Genomic DNA, 15,555 nt, shown 5'->3' with positions numbered 1-15,555 from the left:
AGTGGACCAAACCGAGGTCTTCATATAACCTCATCATTGACAGAAGCGAATCGCCCGTTAAAGGTAACCTGCTCTCAGCGAAATGCGTCCATCCGCCGGCTAAAACACGGAACGCAGCTGAGGTGTGGCTGGAGCAACGGGTTTGCCTGTGCCGCTTCTGACGTGGTGGTCGCTGCTTTGTTGTGTGGTAATCGGTGTCCAATCGCTCGATGGCTTCTCGGTGAAGCTCGTTTTTATTGAAAAGCTCTCTAATATAAAAACAGACACTGAGGCAGAGACGCTGTTCACGTTCGTGTTTAGTGATCGCTGAGCGAGTGAGGTGCAACTGCCAGACATCCGAGGAAAAAGGAGGAGATCTTTGACACAATTTACACATCAGCAAATATTCTGATACAATAACTTTACACATGCCAGGGCTACTGCTGGTTGGCAGTTCGAACATCCTCTGCTGTAGCCTTCGATTTTGGACAGTTTTTAATAGAGCCACAAAATACATTTTGACGGCTCGAAACTGCTCTAGAGTCTACTATTTCTAGTACAATTTAGTGTTGTAAGTGAGATCTTGATCGTTCTGCCGTGCAGTTTTTACTAGCGAGCAGCTGGGTTTAACGCGGCCGACTGGCGTGAGCTAAGCACGAATTGTACGTTTCAACGAATGTGAAACTGTCGAGGTAACGGCTGGTCATCTCATGAAGGATGCCGGGGCTCCCGAGAATCATCTGATGACGAGTGAAGAACATACGACTGTCAAAAACGCAGCCTATGACTGGTGATTGTGTTTAGTTAGCGCATACGTAGCTGTGTGACAGGTGCACAACACCAGCAATAACGGCGAAAAATTACCTACGTCAACGGCATTCATCAGAGTGAGCAAATGTGGGCGACGACTGTGACTGAAACATAGCAAACTAACTGTTGGTAGGCCTCAGTGTTGACAGAGAAGTGGGTCGTACTCGTAAGGGATGTGCCTTCGTACATGAGTCTGTTTATGCTTGTCTATTGGTGTCTGTATGGGTGTCTTTACGTCTATCTGTAAAAAGGTGCAACCGTGCTTGTTTTGCCAGTGTGGTAAGAAGATTGAGATTTGGCCAAAATAGAAGTGTGGACTAATATCGAAGAGAATAGAATAAATCGTTAAAAAGAAGAAACCGAGCTAGGTGGTCGCTAGGTGACACCCACTAGGCAGAAAATCAAGGATCCGATATTGATAGCAACGAGAAATTAGTAGCTTATAGACGCGAATAGGAAGTTGCTATCCAACCACGACTACTCGCTTCAAGACTAGCTAGCAGCCATGGCCGGTGCTGGGGATTTTGGTAATCCGTTGCGCAAGTTCAAGCTCGTGTTCCTTGGCGAACAGAGCGTCGGCAAAACGTCACTCATTACAAGATTCATGTATGATTCGTTCGACAACACATACCAGGCCACAATCGGCATTGACTTTTTGTCGAAAACGATGTATCTTGAAGATCGCACGGTGCGACTGCAGCTATGGGACACAGCTGGACAAGAGCGGTTTCGCTCCCTGATTCCATCTTACATTCGAGACTCGACAGTAGCCGTCGTCGTCTACGACATTACCAACGCCAATTCGTTCCATCAAACATCTAAATGGATTGACGACGTGCGTACGGAGCGAGGCACCGACGTAATTATTATGCTCGTCGGCAACAAGACTGACCTGTCAGAGAAGCGGCAAGTCAATACGGAGGACGGCGAGAAGAAGGCGAAGGAACTACAGGTGATGTTCATTGAGACATCGGCCAAGTCGGGCTACAATGTGAAGCAGCTGTTTCGGCGAGTGGCCAACGCACTGCCAGGAATGGAGAGTGAGCGGAGCAAACAGGACATTGTTGACGTTGACCTCAAGGATGGGCCAATCGAACAACCGAAAGAAGACGGGGGCTGTGCCTGCTAGACATGGCCAACATCACCGTACAACAACTATTATTATTACTCGAACGAAATAAAACCAGTAAAAGCCATCATAATAACAACACTAGCGATAAAACATAATAATATTAATGATAATAACAATAATAATAATAGGCAAAAGTCTCATTGTAACACCGCAGAGGCACCAAGATGGACAGAGAAACAAACTGGCCAAAAGAAAGAAAGCCTATGCCGCCACACTGCTTAATTATTGCTACCCCTTCAAAAGGTGCTTGCTCATGAAGAGAGCGTGGGCACATTTATTGTTAGGACGACGGGCATAGCTGTTGCAGTACTTCGGTAATACCGGTGAAAATGTATTGACTCAGCTTCAACTTACTGGCATAACGCAGAGCAGTGAAGCTAATTAACATAGCCAAGAGGACAGAGTTGATAAACAAGTCCTGTCAGCTAACGATCAAGCCGGTTTTGTAGACCATAGCAAACCAATATGAGAGTAACGGGAGTTAAAGGCAGCCAATGGCGGCCTCGGAGAAAGCAGACGGCCACAAAGAAAAACACCAACCCAGACCTAGCCTATACCCAACAAGAGACACGGAGGCAAGACACACGACCACGATTATACGCAACGTCCGTAACAACCTCATCGTATCGGTCAACAATAGGCTGTACAATAGGACAACAGAGATGGAACATCCGCGAAATACAAAAAAATATCATCTCTATGGTGTTATCTATGAAGAGTTCTCGGCATCAGTTCTAAAGTTAAATTGTTACGCAACAAAAGATAATACACAAATTCTTACAACAATTGTTTAAATAAGCTTGAGATCGTGACAGCATTTTTTAATAATAACAAAAGCAGCTGACGAGGCACATTCCAAAAAGACTAGAGGCGATCAAAAAATGAGGTAGCAGTTAGTTTTAAAGGGACCGCAATTTGATTTATAAAATGGAAAAATCGATGATCTCGATGCACTGTCGCGCTTCTCTGTGCAGCAGGCTTCGACTCCGCGGACCTGCTAGGCAATGGAGAAATGGTGTAATATTAGAGAACAAGCGCATTGGAGTACAATAATTTGAGCTATTCCGTTTCGCTACGTATACTCAGATTGCGCTGCATTTTAACAGCTACGTCCCGTGAGGAAGCAGCACTACGTTTCGGATACGCACCCCCAGCGATGACCAACTACCGGCGATTCTGGTCATCCAATAATAACAACAACAAGGATAGTAGCAACGTTAGCTTCCAATAACAATCTGTCTCAACTGCCCATTGATGGTTGTCTATATACTCTTGTCAAGTATATACGCGTGCGGCTGCTAGGTGGTCCCTGTATCAATTAATTTCATGATATCCGATTCGAAGCGGAGGCGAATCAGACACTGGGGTACTTGCTTTTTGGGTTTGAAATTTGAAATCTGCTACAGGGCGTGTTTGTTCCTGCGGCTAAGTATTGGGCCGGTGAGAGAGGAGCAGCTTGACAACCTACGAACGAATCTATTTGCCGCAAAGAAAATTTCTAAAAAAGTGGACGAGAAACTCTTGACGAAAAATTGTAACGGTAACAGCAGACCGGTCACCATATGGATTTGACAATATCGATGAGTCGAATTTGATGTACGCAGTTGAAGCGCGCTGTGTCAGACATGATGCGATGTTCGTTGGCCCCTGTCTTCATTGACCTTCATATGACATGCTAAGATAAAAATGACGACGGCCTGCAGTTCGGATTGTATATAAATAATCTAGTTAGAGAACACACAGATGGTGAATACGTGGTATATATATATATGTATTATCAAATATGCAACATGAAGGTGATCAGTTGACGGAACGAAACTAATATTAAAAACGACAAGCAAGTCAACAATAACTATAACAATAACAAGTATTTGTTAATATTAGAGAAGCAGCATAACTTACACGTAGAACAAGAATTAAGACAATTATATCGATTCGTTTATTGTAGTGATATGGATCCTTTTCGTTTGTCTTCTAACTTTCTAATATATACTGTTATGCATGACATACACACGAACGTACATAGGGATTTTTTCCATTCTTATCATTTGTTGGGTAGCCTTTCGAATTAGTGCGCTAAGTAGTTCGAGGTTGTAGTTGGGCGACGACAGAGCAATTGAACGCCTGATGTCTATCGCTCGACTCGTATATGGAAAGGTTATTCAGTAAAAAGAGATGTTTTTGAGATGAAACCATATGTTAGACTGCAATTTTGACTATCATATACAAGAAGATAACTCATTGTCTTATAGAAACGTTTGTTAAAAACGGCCACCTAAAAGGAAAATTAGGCCTGCTGAATGGCATTCTGATAATAGATGCTTTCATATAAAACAAGACTGTCATTTTGAAACTTCATTAAAAAATGATTCAAGTGTTTGATTTTTTTAGAACAGCACGTGTCCACTGCTTACTCGTAGTTTGGCTAATTTGTGTTTGTGTGCTGACTGCTTAATGCTTGCTAGCGTCAGTCATCCGTTTATTTCAGTCAGCGTCGTAAAGCCAGCCTACCAGTTACGGCGATGTATTTTTCAAATCTGGCGCCGTAGCCCCGTGCTAGGCCCGTCTGCATTTCGCTCTACTTTAATGCTCCGTATACTGTTGAAACGGTCCATTTTGACAAAGGCACGTATCCATGTGTTACTAACTGCAGCTAGCATTCAGTAGAGTCATATCTCTTTATATATAACATGTAACAAAACCGGGCTAGTGATTTACTCAGCAAAGTACTACTAAAATGTTTTTCTTTGTTATTTTTATTACAATTGTGTAAGTAATTTAGCTTCAAAATGCACGAATACCTTAGTTTTTGTAGCTATCAAATCATGTTTGTCTATTATATTCTTCAATCATCTGCATGAGGTCAATCTAATTGTGTTCAATTTAATATTGTTATTGTTAGTTAGAATAGAAGCTAAAAGTACTGTGGGATCGACAAACAAACACGAGTCGGATTGCGTTTGATAATACAACAGTGTGACTATATGAGTAATAAATAGTAAATGCAAACGAAGACGCGTACTTGGCTTTATACGTTTATACAGTGCACATGGTACCCACAGAGGGAAACGCATTTTTGATAAATAGCTTTTATTGTGTTCGAGTATGTGTGGAAAGTAACAAGAGATGGATATGAAGACGTTACAATATGTGGCGGACGACCAGGTGCTCACGGATCCTGCTTGTATCTTTTGAGCAACATGGGAGCTGTAGGGGTTCTCCCTGCTACTGTTAAGTTTTCTTACAGAAGCGTTTCCCATCAAAACTGCGGCAGTAGAGTATCGGCAACGACAAATTTTTTAGCAGCTCTTCAGGGAATAAATACAAAATTGGATGAATAAGGAAGAAGGTGTAAAACAAACATTGAGTTTAGCAGGAAAAACAATGGAATACGAAGTATTGCCGAAGTATTGCCGAAGTACAAGTTTTAAATGGAGACAAAGTAGACCTGGGCTAGCCATCTTTTCGAAATAGAGCTGTCTCACAAGCTACAAGAGAAGTGTTGAAGTCATCAGGACAGGGCAAATAATCAAGCAAGCTGATTAGATGGAGAACAATACCTCAGTATCGACGCAAAAAACTCAACCTTGGTGATGATTCGAGCGAGAGCCAGATGAATGCTTGACCAATTAAATTATCTGAGATAAATATCGTACTATGAGCAAATCTCTAGAAATGCAAAATATCAAGCACATCAGCAACAGCACAAGCGATTGTGGCCTTAACGGTCTAAAGAGAAGTTAGGCGCACTGCGAAGCTGGATTGAGCCTTGTGAGATGAAAACTGCGACCTATACAACTGTGTAGAACTAGCAGGGAATTACCAAGGGTGAGTTTGGCTATATATTCAAATACTTATATGTAATGGGGTGGATATATTGTATTACGATAGATACGAGCCAGTGGGAAAATTCGACGAAAGAACATTCCGAGCAGACAGGTGAATATTCCAGAGCGAATGATTGCAGCAAATGGCATACAGACGTATTGCGTAACGCAAAGAATACTGGTTTGTAATAGATAATAAACAGCGTGCTAGTAAGGCAAAAGTGTTAGATGTATGCTTGGATGAAACAAGCCTCACCGTGGATCCGGTTCAGGCCGAGTCGACTGCACAAACGCGAGAAGGGAGTTTAGGAAGCATGGAGCGTATACGTGGAATAGAATTAAAAACGTGGATTACATCGAGACGCATCAACAAGGACTAATTACACGAAACTAGAACAACACCATTTCAGCTTTACATTGTTAATTGAAATAAGAGAAAATAAGGAATCTCATAAGAACATATATATATATATAGATATATACTATTAAAGGGTAGCGTTGTGTAATAATGATAACAGTAATAATAAGCAATGCCGAAAAAAGTTAATAAAACCGTAAAAATGAATATAATGATTAGTTCTATTCACATTAAGATATATTTGGTACAAACGTATAAACAACCAATTAAGCCATTACTAATACAAAAGAAAAGGACCAGCGACAAAACAAAAATAACACGCAGAATACTCATATAGTATCAGGACTCTGTAACTAAGGAAAAATGACTAGGATAAAAATAAAAAATATGAAAATTATTATTATGAACAAAAAATGAATATTTGAGACACATTAAAATCGCTTAATGAACGATGTCACACGTGGGAAAGTCTTACGAGCAGGCAGCGATGTCAACTATTGATGAAATAGTCAAAACAAGAAGATTATATCCTTGAAACATATGTGAACAATTTACTAAGCGTTAAAGGTACATATTAATCGGTGATTTTTGGTAAGACCTTGTGCGGACAAGATCCTGTAAAGTGATGGCTATTGAGAAAACGGAAAGGAAAAACCCGATAAGGTAGGCGCTTTGTACCTACCACAATGATTTCAAAAACCGGGTCTAGATTCCGCCCAAACCACTTTCGTGTATTTGAGCCCTTGTGGAGCAATAGAACGCATGTAAGGTCGGTTTCAATAAAAAAAAAAAAAAGAACAATTACTTCGCCAAGATGTATGTGATTATATCTTCATTCAGGCAATAACCATACATGGAACAGCTCTCTTCATTTTAGATCCTACAAAGTATTTACTTTCTGTATAATAATTATGGTTTTGTAATTATTTTCCTTTGTTATTTGACTAGTAAGCAGGAGGACTAATTAAAGGAAGCATGATTAAAAATCGCATAGCTTTTTGTAGTGGTAGGAAAATACGCCTAAGAGCAATACCTTGCTGTAAAATCGCATGTAATCATAATTCACATAACACTCACGGGCCGTATGTGTCAATATCGTATTTGAAAAACAAGATTTTAACAGGGTGCAGACTGACTGGACAACGTGAGCCATGTTGATAAGAAACATTGAATATGTACCACTCAGTAATACAATTTCTTAATGATAAAAAAGCATTCTGGAGATGATGAAAACAAAATAACAAATATTGTTGCCAGTCGATGTACAGTTTTAAAGGCTGTCTATTTGCTGTTTACATTCATAAAAGGGTCTACTTCGCAAAACATTAAGCTACTGACGGTGTTTCTTTTTGATGTTTCCACTTTATATATTGTGACCTGTATGCAACACATGTGGCATATGATAAATAGGCTTAGGAAATTGCAATGCGCAAAAAAAAGGCGCGAAAACATAAAAACGAATTTGTGTCCCTTCCTTGAAATTTTTTTCAAATCTCTTTTTTGAACAACTATTTAACTTGAAGAAAATCTAAAAAGTTCAAGGTCTCTTGATTTTAATATGCATCGAACCGTATTGTCTTTAGATTTATTCTCCTTCGATGCTTTTTTTCACACAGCTAAGCCATGTCCCCGATCTATTAGCGGAATTTGCACATAAAATTTACCTCGTAAGGACACATCTCATCAGCAAACTTTGCCTCTATTCGTGAAAGTTAAGGTACCTCGACACATACTTGAAGAGGCGATTAAATACGTGAAGAATCAACACTTAAGTATCTTTACCTAATGGAAAAGTTTGTCGGTTCTCATTGTGTGAACAGGATGAATCAATGCTCCCTTCTCAGCGCAGCTGCCCCTGGGCGCGCTTGCTTTGGGTCTACACCTGCCCTAAAATATCACTACTAATCCATATACTAACACAATTAGTTACTACAACTCATCACGTTTCCTAACTACGGCTCTGGACCGCGACGAAACAAAGCTTAACGGACCCCGAATTCGATGTATGTACGTATACATTGAACGTGCGCTGTTAACACTTAACGCGACAGCTTTCGAACTGAATAGATGTATACGATGCTATACATTGTTTTCGATTATTTGATAGCGTTCCGCGCGCACGGGTGAGGACTGACATGAGGTGACATAGCGAAATAACGAGCGTGCATCGGTTGCTTTAAACGAAAGGTAAATGGTATAACGTTTTGTCAGTTTCGACTGTTTACCCGCATGCTAGCCTTTCTCAACTACGTTAAGCAGAAATCTTAGCTTTCGTTGCTCTAATGCTCGCAACCTGTTTATTACAGTTATTTTACTGTCGATACGTTATTCGAGGGTATTTTGCATAGTTTTTCTTAGCTGTAATTCTAGGCTATACGTTTTTTAAAAACGCATTTCTTTAAATAGATTTTCTAAGCTACTGCTGTCGTTATTCTAGTTTTTTTTTTACAGCTATGGATCTAGTATGAACCGAAGCTAAGCTCGCCTGGAAGGTAATAAGCTTTTTATCTGTTTCATAACCGTAAGAACTCGTATATTTACTTGGAATCAATTCAAATTTCGACGAAATTTCAGTAGCCATAGGTTCCAAATAGGACATCATATATTCATAATGAAACTACACAAGCACTGAGTAAGATAATAAATATTTTTAGCTGAGTTAACACTTGAGCCACTTTGCTCGCAGCGGTGCTTTTGTGCCGATGTCTTTTTTATGCTTCCTACACTTTAATCATTTACTAATAGTTAGATTTAGTTCTCAGAAAATACCAGTTTCGTGAAGTGTTGAAGAGCACAGTGGCTATAACCGATGTCGCGATCTGCAGAGTGCATTACGGTGTATTTTTCTATGTAAAGTTGGAATTGCGAAAATGCGGCCGCCTTGCTGAGCGATTAGGAACCGATTGAAGTAATTTTTTCATCTCAAACTTGTTTGAGACTCCGTATTGTTACGCGTCATGTATGTATATGTGCGCGTCTCAAGCTTACTTCTGTTAGAGAATGTTTTAGAGGCATACATAGACTTAAGAACAGTTCTTTGAAGGCATGCTGACGACATAGTGCCTAGCGTCAAATACGAGTTAAAAAACCTTTACCTGGTTATATTGTGAAATTAATTCCTGTATTCAACTAACAAATACGGTGTAGGCTGCCATCACTGAAGGAATTTTTAGTGTTTTTCTTTATACGGGACTAACTTCAAGTCGAAAGGGAGTCGAAGTGACGCGCGACAAAATAGACTGATTAACTGTAGAATAGGATCGAGCCGTGTAGAGCTTCCAGAAGTTGGAGCGTACAAAACTCTCCCGGCCCCTACGGGAACTGCTTATGGGAAATCAACCCAAAATCGTATATATGATAGACATTCGTCTAGTCCATTGAAGTTCGATCGTTACAGCTACGATGAAGATCCTGAGAATGCACACAAGCAGCGTGTGTGAGTATGCGTCTGACAGCATCTGTACATGAACTGGAAAATATTTCGGGTATAATAGCATAAAATAATGTGCTTATCTTTAGTTGAATCGTTCAAATAAACACCTCAGCAAAGTATCCGCTGGCCTCAGTGTATCTGTACTTATACGCACAGAACAGCCCATATATTTTACATACAGGGGAGCATAGACCAGAAAGAACAACATGTAGATATATAGAAAAGCCGAAATCACACCTCCGCATCGATATTACTGAGCTGCAAAAAACATCTATTATACGTCAAATATGGCCTCCGTTATAGTAGCCATATGTTTTCAGCCAGACAGCGTTGAACTTTCCGTTGTTGCTATTTTAGCTGGACAAAGCCCTTAACAACTACACTCACTGACAGTCTATTTAGAACTTTGGGTTGTCTACACCGTGAGACGCGGCCGTTGGCGGGAACCACCAGAAATAGTTGAAGTCATCGCATAATAGGCTATAGCCCCAAGCCTTGTAGCGTTCCCTGGTGTTGAAGCCACCGCAGTCGCTAATGCTGAATCATCAGATCGAGCTACGCCAGCTACGCAATGGCGGTAGAAATCGTTGCTTGCTGATTGTCGTCTTGCTGTTCGCTGACATTTGGTGCTCCACCACTGCCCCGCCAGCCCTTCCTTTACGGTGTACTTGAGCTGCAGTTATTACCTGCGGCCTGCTGCTGCGACGGCGGCGCTTACGGGTAATGCAACTGGCTTTTGTCGTAGGTCGGCTGTATTAAAGTGCCGTGTAACTATCGAGCAATGGAGCTTTGCTAATTGTTACGAGCTGGTGGCGTGGCTGTAGCACGCAGGTGTACCGTGCAGCCGCTGCTTTTAATAAGTTGAATGCTTTTCGTTGAACCGCAGACACAGCAGTGGCTGTGTTTGCGTTCGTGGGGGTAGAGAGAAGTTGTTGCCTCTGTCCTTCTGTTTGTCTCCAAAAAGTAAATGACGAATTTGCATCACATAGATTTGTGCAGACGTACGCACGCACACACACACACACACACACACACACACACACGCACATACACACACGACAAGTGTTGCGTAAAGCCAATGATGGATCGACAGACGGTTTTTTACAGACAACTTTTGTGCCGTAAGCGCCAATATCAGACTGTGAAGAAAACAGGTATTTTGGCATACGAGCAGATAAGTAGAAAAGTGTGAGATTCAATAACGTCGGAAGATGATAAATAAATGGCTGTTGCTGAAGTCGTGACTTGCTTGATTTTGTTATTTTTTGAATTGACGGATGAATTAGGCAATGTTGCCCCCCGTGGTCGTTCACAACTAATGGTGAAGCACATGCATGCTATATACGACGGTAGGGCAACTAGGATTCGATGACGGATCAGAGTAGACTACACGTCACAGAGGCACGTAATGTATCTTACGGGTCAATATGTGGGTCAAGCAAAATAAGCACAAACGAATGCCGGAGACTTTCTTTATTACCTTGATATAAAGCCCTGGTTTGTGATTCAACAGAACATAAGGTGGCAAACAAATTTGAAGTTAACTCAGATCGATAGTCGATTTAAAATCAATAATAATAATAACGAAGCAAGTAAAGCTTATTACTATTTAGCACTTCGACGTTGCGTATTTTACTGGTGAAACTGGGATACGAAGCCTTCTTTCTTCTGTATCACTGGTGGTACTATTATTATTGTTATCTTATGAATTTTATTAAAGTCGTGTAACTTGGATGAACGCTTACAGGCACAAAAACTGACTTCAGTCAGCTGCTGTTCCGAATTTCGTGCTGGAGGGATAATTTCTGCTTCTGAGGCAACGATCTTTTTGCGAGGCCTACAACTACCCCACCCCCTATATTTACACCAATAGGGGGATCAGTCGTCGAGGGGTCCCACTGATGTGCAATTAATTTGAATTGAGCGGAATTTGCAAGTTGATAAAGATTATTTACAGTAGCCTGTTCGTTTTCTTTGTTAAATTAATCGGTGAGATTCGGTCACATCAGGGGCGGAGCTATTCGTATCTCTGTTGCTGTGCACCAAATCCAGCTGAACTGATGTTCAGACAGACGGCTCGATCCAGCGACAAGCATAAATACTTGACAAGTAAAAATGTCGTCTCTGACAAGATCGAAGTGGAAGTTGTCATTTGCTGTTTGTCTAATGGAATCTGGGGCTCAGTGAAGACTGCTGCTGAACTCAGCGGGGGTCTACATTCAGTGCAACTAAATATGAGGAATACACTGCAATACTTCAGCAGAATTTGAATATCGCATAGTTCGCAAACGATAATGTTATTTATGGTAGATGAGAACGTGTGAATCTTCCCGAGTCGTTAAGAAGGACATAACATAGCTCTACGTGTAAACATATTACTTTATGAGCAATACAATTACAAGCGCCTACGTGTTATGGTCACGTCACGGCAAAATACCATAGTCAATTAGTCTATTCCAATTGAAACATAGTATGTATATTAGCTATAGCTGGTTTATCTTCTCGTTATTGACAAAAATGTTCTAAAGCTTATTTAATTGTTATGTTTCAATACGTGTTCAAAGTAATACGGAAGCGTATTGCTTTGTTACTTAAGTCTATTTTTTCAATAGTGGCGACAAACGAGTTGATCAGAAATCTACATTTGTAAAAATCATTCTAAGAGTTACATACTAAAGTTTGACTGCGCGCGTAGAACATCGAAGCGGGTCATACCAGTTTTTTCCGTTGAAGTTGACCTCGGGTGTGTGATATCGATCTGCCATTAGCTAGGATCACTGAGGTCGACTGACGCTCTGCACCAGAATCGCTTACATCTCCCCCTATTGACGATGTCCGCTAGCTAGGCGGGTCATCGTTGGCGAAACCGCAGCCTTCATTAGGTTTTAGCTTTAGCCGCCATCTTTAACTAGTGAGTTAGGTTAAAAATGCTATTTCCCTGGCACGTAGGCTGGTACTTTCCATGCCTTTTAGTAGGTCTTTTCAGTTTATTTTGGGTTTAACTACTTGGTGGACACATGTGTAAAGTATTTCCTTCTAGCGCTGAAAATATTCGTGTATATATATCATATAGAGGTTGTTTTACCCATAGAGGTAGCGTATTGTGAGAAATGAATAGGATTGTACTAAAAATTACTCATACTGTATTAGGGATAATTGCTAAAAATAAATACAATGGTTTGTATTTATATATTTTTTTGCCTGACTGTGTGATTGTTATATTATATTAATTATCATATATATATATATATATATATATATATATAATAGTAATAGTATATATAAAATATACTATTTTTTATCGACTTGTACCGTTAAATTGTAATATTTATAAAAAGGATCGTTAATAATATTACCAGCACTAACAACATATATATTGTATTAAAAAGAAATATGCTATTATTACTCTTATGATTAAATAAACGAAGAAGTCTAACAACAACAAACGAACAATTTAAATACAATATAAAAGGTAATACAAATGTATGACCTGCTCAAGAAAGAAACCCATTTTCTTGGTATTGCATAACGGAACAAAAAACGGTTGAAAACCGATTTACCAGCGGCTGCCCATTTGCGATGGCGACTAGAAGCGATGCGTTTTTGCTACTTCGTGGATTGCATACCTTCCTGGCAAAAGCAGAATTACTTCTGCAATCACTAAGTTCCGTAAATTTCGTATATGGCACCTGAAACTGGCCCCCGTTTCAGCCATTCCGTACGTATTCTACAACAGGCGTGGCTAACAATAGTTAACAGCAGATGTTACAGTAACGTGTTCACAACAACTGACTCAAAAGGCAGTTAGTCTAAATGCTGGGGCTACGCTTGAGATGTAAGTGTTGCTTCACGAAGCGTTCGACGATACCCGCACGTACTATGACGTTTACGCGTAATGGCGCCCGCTATTGGAGATGATATTTAGCAAAGTTTGTCGTTGTGAAAAAAACATTGGCTCATTATTCTTCTTTTGTGATCTGGCATAACGATCATGTTCTGACATACAGTCATTTAAGGAAAAAACGTCGTTTTAAGGCCCGTTTTGCTACTAATGTTTTGCTACAGATTTTGCCAGCCAGCGTAAAAGTCGCCAAGTCCCGTCGAGCTTCGCAATAGTTAGAGGACAGACAAGCTCTCCTTCAGTGGTTACTTTCTAGTCGAATTAAATGACGGACTTTATTATACATATGTGATTCTGATTGTTTCTCTTTCATTCGTCACTTTTTGGTGTTTCTGAGATTCAAATTTTCCCTTCCTAAGCTATTTTCCTTGTAGTGTATATCTGTACAATTTATGTTAGTCTAGGATCGAGCGTAAGCCTTTCGGCAGAGCACATGACTGTGCACATCCCAATAAACTTGCTTATATATATAGAAATTACTTTACACATATGTGGATCCTAAGCATCTAGTGATTCAAGCTGTTTGTCTTGCCTTGTCAAGATGCCCGCTATGTAAACCAGTGAATGACAACAAAAACATTTTGATCAGGCACGTTCATTACGAATATTTTTACGTGGGTTTCCGGTTTAAATAAAGCCATCCTTTTTCCGTATTAGGATAAATAAACCATACACTTTACACGATGAGACTGTACGTGACGAAATAAAAGTGAACTCTCGAAATCTTTAATTTCATTCAGCTGGTTGGCAGAATATTCTATAAGACGCTGATTACTTCGTTCTCAGTAATATTTTTTTAAACATTTAAGCAAGATAGATGAAAAAATATACGCTTAGTATTTCCCTGTTGCGTACGACGATCCTGTCAGTGGTATTTTGCCCCGAGCTCGTTAATGATAATAAACGATCTATACGTATACATTGTAAGCAGATGAACCTAATTAGATGCACGGATTCGACATAATCTTTTTCACACATCGATGTTGCAATATTCCTTTTTTGGAATTCAATACAACCGAGCGTCTTTTCAGATCAGTACTAATGTCTTGTTGGTACCTACTTTTTTTTTTATCTCTAATCTTACCCATACTGCGTAAGTAAACACATATCCCTAAAATTATCTCTTGCAGCTAACAGCATCTTTAGTACCTTTTTTATTATAGCCGAACGTTCCTTTTCGGTCATCAGGTTGTCGTCAGGATAGCAGCTGCAATTTTGTCGGCCCTCACTGAGTTTGGCCACGCTATTCACTCAGTGAGGTCGTGAGGTGTCAGCTATCGGTCATGATTACTATAACTTCAAGAGCTTATCTCGACGCCGCAGGGTCAGCTTTTACTGACGAGGCGGTGAGCCAATTCAACGACTTCGTTCCTTGGACAACAACACGCTATAGCCCCTTGCTAGCATAAAAAATCTCAAAGGAATACCTGGACGTGCGCCCAAGCTTTATTCTGTTACAGGAGCTCGCGGTCGTTTGTAGACGTGGGACCACCATAAGCCAATGTGTAGGTACAACGTCTAGTAAAATCTATTTAGCGTCGTAGAGTATGTTACTGGGTAGTGGAAAATCTAGTTAGTAAAAAATCATATATATAATTAATACAGCATTGTATTATATGTACTATAACACAGCATTGAAATGACGCTTGTATGTTTCTTGTCAAACCTAACTCCTATTCAATATCGTCACCTATCTGTTGAGCAAACGCTGACGTTGGTGTGATTTTCACTAGATATATCAGACCCTATGTAGTGCTAAAGCTGAAGATATATAGATGTGACTAAATGGACGAATATACAATGTATTTTTGTTCAGGACGTCTGTTTGGTCGTGTGCGACAGTATCAAATATTTGCACATATGCTTGATGCTCATTGTTGTATTGAAAAAAAGATAGGCGTTTTTCTGTAGGTCTCGGTTAAATCGACTTTTTAATGAATAGGTTTGTCCTTTTGGATGGCCCTGTCGTGATTTTCAGAACAATCGGCTCCTAATCTATAACACTTATTGCTTGCCTATGCCTTTTTTAAGAACTGAACCTTCTCAACGTCAATATTTCTACTATAGGTAATAATGCTTACGCGACGCTAGGGATCCATTTCGGCAAATTTTGAG

At 40.1% G+C, this 15,555-nt stretch overlaps 2 protein-coding genes across 2 annotated transcripts in view; one reads left to right on the top strand and one right to left on the bottom strand.

Moving 5' to 3' along the window:
- The window catches only part of zfh1 (Zn finger homeodomain 1), a 480,048-nt gene that overhangs the window by 375,630 nt on the left and 88,863 nt on the right, over nt 1-15,555 (bottom strand). The window lies entirely within an intron of this gene.
- Nucleotides 7-6,958, top strand: Rab6 (RAS oncogene family member Rab6). Its single transcript, XM_022810200.2, has one exon. The coding sequence runs from the start codon at nt 1,295-1,297 to the stop codon at nt 1,916-1,918; it is 624 nt and encodes a 207-aa protein (XP_022665935.1). The 5' UTR covers nt 7-1,294; the 3' UTR covers nt 1,919-6,958.

The sequence above is a fragment of the Varroa destructor genome, unplaced genomic scaffold, assembly GCF_002443255.2.
Source record: "Varroa destructor unplaced genomic scaffold, Vdes_3.0 BEIS01000006.1, whole genome shotgun sequence".
In the NCBI taxonomy this organism is placed as follows: domain Eukaryota; kingdom Metazoa; phylum Arthropoda; class Arachnida; order Mesostigmata; family Varroidae; genus Varroa; species Varroa destructor.
This window is presented reverse-complemented; position numbering and strand designations above follow the sequence as displayed.

Bases quoted from the DNA above. Each gene is read 5' to 3' on its own strand.
- Rab6 (XM_022810200.2), top strand. From the start codon at position 1,295: ATGGCCGGTGCTGGGGATTTTGGTAATCCGTTGCGCAAGTTCAAGCTC.